The following is a 6000-nucleotide window of genomic DNA, read 5'->3' on the forward strand; positions in this document are numbered from 1 at the left end:
GAATTTTTGCTGCGACCAAATTTAACAGAATTATGGCCCTTTGTTGATTTTTTCACTATATACTATGTAGAAATTTTGTGAACGCAACTCCTCTTAAACCGGATGGCAGATTTTGCTTAAACTTACAGGGATGAACAACCTTAAGGTGTAGATGGTAGTAAAGGAAGGAATTTTCGCTGCGACCAAATTTTACAGAATTATGGCCCTTTGTTGATTTTTTCACTATATACTATGTAGAAATTTTGTGAATGCAACTCCTCTTAAACCAGATGGCAGATTTTGCTTAAACTTCCAGAGATGAACAACCTTAATGTGCAGATGGCAGTAAAGGAAGGAATTTTTGCTGCAACCAAATTTAACAGAATTATGGCCCTTTGTTGATTTTTTCATTATATACTATGTAGAAATTTTATGAACGCAACTCCTCTTAAACCGGATGGCAGATTTTACTTAAACTTCCAGGGATTAACAACCTTAATGTGTAGATGGTAGTAAAGGAAGGAATTTTTGCTGCGACCAAATTTAACAGAATTATGGCCCTTTGTTGATTTTTAGTTTTCAACTTGTGGCACATGTAGTCCAAAAAATATTTGACCTAGAGTCATAAGATTGACAGAACAGTGGCGTGTGGGGGCATCAGTGTCCTATGGACACATTTCTAGTTCAACTAGCATTTTGCGAGTTTGCAAGTGTTAAATTCGAGCCCTGAGAAATGATGCAAAAGTAATAATTTGTTTCCATCAATTGCAATTATTTTTTGTTGGTGTATTTTTGATTCGCAAACTTTGACCTTTTATCCACTTCATTTTATGCATTTTGGACATTATGCTAGACAGGAACACCATATATCTTATGTTATACTTTCTTTATATAGGTTATGTTTTTTATCACCATAATGTCAAAATTTTTGCTAAATTACATTTTTTTTCTACATTGTATCTTTTACTCGATAATATAATTGACAGTTGTTTCCATGAAATTGACAGTTGCTTCCATGAAACTTTTAATAGAAAAAAGTGTTATACTTATAGTCTCCTTGAAAATATATTTAATCACTAAACTTTACTGTGTTATACGCTTGACCAACTGAAGTGAAAATTCACTGTTGTATCATTTGAAAATCACTGCAATACATATATCAACTTCACACAATCTCTCCTTGCATATATCAATAACCTATTAACACTTATCTCTGGAAGTTCTTAGCATTATATGCTTCAATTTACAAGTGACTATAGACTCGTAGGAGCACTAATTGCTTATTATGAGAAAATGGGATAGATTGATGTCTGATTTCCAGTGGTAATCTTTTATTTCTCGTAACTCTACCCATGAAACCACGTACAGACCAGGATCAGTTCTCACATCTGTGCTGTCTGATCATGGCCTGTACTGTTCACATTTTGAAATTTTCCCAAGGCTTTTGGTCTCCCGTTACTGTACATTTAGATTTTGACAGTGACCAACTTTTGGCTCAAAATTCATATCTTTGGCTAATACCCCGTGGAAATTGCATGGAGGTAAATTCTCACCACATTGTGTTTCAAAATTAACCCTTTAAGGTCATGACTGGTTACATGTCGAAATATTCAGGCTACCAACAGATCGAACCTGGTCAGACTGCATCAAATGTAGGCAAAGGCAACTTACTTTCACATCTAGCAGATTAAGCATTAAGTTTTGAGTTGTTAAACTTGTTAGATTTAAGTGTATTTAGGTGAGCGAATTGAGTGCCATAATGACAATATCTTGTCTTTTGATGTATATAATGTTGGGAGAAAAAAAAAAACTTTGTTTTTCTCAATCAGATTTTGTTTAAATTATCTCATAAGAGCTTGTATTTATAACATGAAAAAGTTTTATATGTTTCTTTTTTTCTTTCTCATGTCTTTAAACTCTGAATTCACTAATTCATTCATAAGTTAAGTTACTATTTCATATTTTTGTCAACTTTGCCTCATTGTTCATTGTTTCAATTACAATATTCTTTAAATTTATATTCTGTTTTGTTCTATTTTTAGATTGATCCATGTTGAAGATGAGCTACGCACCGAACAAGAGGATATGCAGGAAACCGTCGCACACAAGCAGAAAGTGATCGAGGCGCAGGAACGTCGTATACAATCTCTTGACGTGGCGAACAGCAAACTTGTGCAGGCGTTGAATCAACTGAAGGAACATTATAATGCAACAACTAAAAATGGATTAACATCTCCGTTAAAGACAAAACTTTCTGCCGAAATATCTTCATTTAAAACAAGTTCATGCTAAAACTTGGAAGAATTGTGCTCTTACTTGCTGTTATACAGTATAATTATAAAATGTAGAAAATTCTTGCATTATTAATATTATATATTTGAGATATGTTTCTAAATGGGCGTAAAAAAAGTTTACCACTAATAATATAATATGTGGTAGTATACTGTATTGAAAACATGAACCAGTGAAAAAAAATCTTTATGATACATATATCATTGAGAATGGCACACTATCACTTTAACGCTAATTTTCTATTATAAAATGGCAGAAATATTTTACTAGTTTACATTTACAACAATACTTGTGGGAAATATCCAGGTCTATGTTATTAGAATGGCTTTGATTTACCTGTGTCTCATTTTACACCAGAACGTGACATCTAGAATAAACACATATCTTTTTAATCAATAGCAAAAGAAAAATGGCCATTTTTGTCTTAATTTCTGCTGAATAAAATGTATTGTACTCATTTCATCATGGAAGGGTACTTTTTCATCACACAATCAGATTGTTGTCATAAGCTATAGAGAATAATGATAATTACTGTACAAGTGGTTAAGTTAGCAACAAATTTCTGGAATTGACGAAAATCTAAAATTTCTTCAAGCATAAAATTTAATATCAACCAATCTATTATAAATTCTACCTTTGCACGATTTGCTAATATTTCCTCATGGGAAATGTCTGGAATTTAAAATTCGCTAACTTTTCAACTCACGGAAATATATACTTATACAGTATATTATTTTAGTTAACATTACAAGGTTTATGCATACCAGGGAGTGCTCTACTCAAAATGCTAATTAAAGAAGAAAAAATTTTTTTTTAAAGAAGTGGAATTCTTCTGAGACAGGTGCTTTAATTGTAAAGAAAAGATTTATGATCCATTGAAAATTTGGAAAAAAGAACTTGAGACCAGATATGCTGGCATCATAAACAACATTTATTGCCTAGACCTTTAAAATGTAATTTGGGTATTATGTTATTTTGTGTTGCTAAGTGCTTTAATCATGTGTGTTTTCATTGTACCAGCTGTTCAAAGTGCCTAAAATCGTGAAAACCTGTATGGAATACTGCTGTCCTTATATAATATATAGGAGTCCTTTACCCCTAGTTATGTATACAATAATGACAACTTACAATACAATACATGTGTGTAATATGTATCATACACATAATGAAAAGAACGGGAACTCAAAGCGAAAATGCAGAAATTTATTTTTCAGGATTTTTTGACCATTTTATTTGTTTAACATCAAAGTATGGCGCACTGGTTCTCCTTGTTAATTATAATGTATGGTTTTGTATGATACCACAAATAGCTGTGACAGATGTATAGTTTCCATGGTTTATAAACTCACTGCTGAACCATATGTTCTCTGAGATAGAGGTTATCATAAGGAAACATATCTTCATTCTTGGCCTATAATATTGTGAACTGTACAAAAAGGGAATAAGTGTTAAATGTGTGTCAAAATTGTGCGATTAAATCTGTAAATGTGTGTCAATGCAAGTGCTATGTTGGTTTAGAGATTGAAATGTTTAATTAATACAAGGCTGTATTTTATTGACATGGAATTTATATGTAACATGCCAACAAGAAAAATGTTATATCCTGAGTTACTGAATATTGTCACCTTAGTGTACTAACTCTTATTGAATTTTAATTGGAGTTAAACCATTACTGCACTAAGCCAAAGGTGACAATATAAGTTGTTTGTGCAATTGTCCTGAAGATATTGTTAATAACTGAAATAGCTAAAATCATTTTCTATTGTTAATGTCAATTAAGTCAGTAAATGTAAATTGTTTGTAATGTCAAATAGTTTATTAAATGGAACTTGTAAGTAATGTCAATTAAGTTATTAAATAGAAAATGACAGTTATGCCAATTACTTTAATAAATGGAAATTACCAATACTGTCAAATAATTTGTATGTAATGTCAATAATTTTATTAAAAGAAAATTGCCATTTATGTGTATTAATTCTTTAAATAATCAGTTATGTTAAAAAAGTCTTTAAATGGAGAAAAAAATGTGTATACATATTGTTTTTGTTACATTGTTTTACTAAGGGAGATAAACAGGATGGGAATTTTCATTTAGAAAAATGTTAATTGTAAAAGAATTGCAGATTTGTAAATGTTTTCAAAACTTTTGAAACAAGGTGTGTATAAATGTTTTGTACATAAGATATTCTATTTATAGCTACATGTATTGATGTTTCAACTTTGACATTAAAAAAAGTGCAATGTGATAAAAAAAACTCAGACTTTCAAAAAGTGTTCTTGTCATTAATTACACAAACTCATGCTCTTAGCCTGCTAGTTGTTTACAGAATCTACACATACGACCAATGCAGAGCAAAGTCAGCTGGTATGTCCATGCCGTTTGATCATGGTCTGCATTGTTGTTCAGTCAGTACATATTTTGAAATCCCCCCCCCCCCCCCCAAAAAAAAAATAAAAAAATAAGTGGTTTTGTCTTGATTAAAATATGGACAAGTCCAATTAAGATAATTAGCGGAATAAGGGATGATATTAAAGTAGGAATAAGTGAAGTAACAGTAGACACACTGAGGAAGATGGATTGATCATTTTATTAAAACCTGGAAAGACTTAAAAGTTTTCCCAGGCCAAACTTAACTAGTATTCAGTAAGTTAGATAACCTGATGAAGGACCCGAACCGGTATCTGTGCGGTACAATGCAGGCCCTGACCGTACAAGTTGCAGAAGTCGCTCGACCCTACCTGTAAGCAATAATATACACAGAGGAAGATGTATGGATTGTTTTCAAGTCAAATCTAGATTAAACTTGCTGGTGTTCTGTAAGTTGGATATCCTTACCACACAAAGAGTGTAAATCTCCTGTCGACAGCTGCAACTGCGCGGTACAAGTTGCTTGAAGCGACTCGACGCTACCTGTCAGTCACCATTGTTGATAAGGTAATGACAAAGATTGTTAGGATAACTATGTTGAAGCCCCAGTCGCATTAGAGTTTACGACCAGTAAAGACCTTCACGATCACCAGTGACAACTGGTCGCGGACAATCTTTAAAACGTCTTGCGACGGTGATCTTCGATAGTCGCTGGTTATCTTATTTAGGTCCCACGACCAATTTCAGTCGTAGGGAGATTTTTGAGCTGGCAAAAAAAACCTCTCTGCGATCAAACAGGTTGCTAGTGATCTTATAAGGTCTTAGGCTGTCGCACGATCGTCGCTCGAAAGTGCGACAATCTTACGACAGTCTTTACAAATTGCCACTAGTCACTGATAATCTTGAGTAGTCTTTAGTAATCGTGTGATGGTCGTACGACAAGTTGTAGGTGATCGCATGACAGGTCACGGGTAGTCGTAAGTAATCCCAGGCAATCTTGAGACCATCGTACGTTTGCTGATGACCTGTCGTGCGATTGTCAATGATGATTGGTCGTACGATAATCGCAGAAGTAAATTTATCTGTTCAAAGAGGGCTTGGTCGCAGACAATCGCCGATGATCGTCGGTTTTACACGTCGCCGGTAGTCGCAAGTAATCGTAAGCTCTAGTGTGACTGGGGTTTTAGTAAGCAGTACTTGGTGCAATTTTTGATCTATATTGTAGAAATATGGAAAGAAGCAAAATGTCAGGAGATGATAAAATGATCTGGGAGATTGACTACTAACTAAAGTTGATGATCTTTCACTTACAGATGTAAAAAAAACACTATTTTATCATTCCTATATCTGTGAAGAAAGGT

General features: G+C 33.3%; 1 protein-coding gene across 19 annotated transcripts in view; it reads left to right on the forward strand.

The window, feature by feature from the left end:
* Positions 1–4542, forward strand: part of LOC132732097 (disabled homolog 2-interacting protein-like) — a 170020-nt gene extending 165478 nt beyond the window's left edge. For 18 of the 19 annotated variants that reach the window (XM_060718443.1, XM_060718442.1, XM_060718444.1 and 15 more), the window contains one exon: positions 2022–4542. In XM_060718443.1, the coding sequence (XP_060574426.1) occupies positions 2022–2271 (250 nt within the window). In that variant the 3' untranslated portion in view covers positions 2272–4542. The remainder of the gene's footprint in view (positions 1–2021) is intronic. The other variant, XM_060718447.1, reaches the window with a different exon arrangement.
* Positions 4543–6000: the final 1458 nt, after the last annotated feature.

The sequence above is a fragment of the Ruditapes philippinarum genome, unplaced genomic scaffold, assembly GCF_026571515.1.
Source record: "Ruditapes philippinarum isolate M1 unplaced genomic scaffold, ASM2657151v2 ctg1436_1_1_1_1, whole genome shotgun sequence".
NCBI classification, from domain to species: Eukaryota; Metazoa; Mollusca; class Bivalvia; order Venerida; family Veneridae; genus Ruditapes; species Ruditapes philippinarum.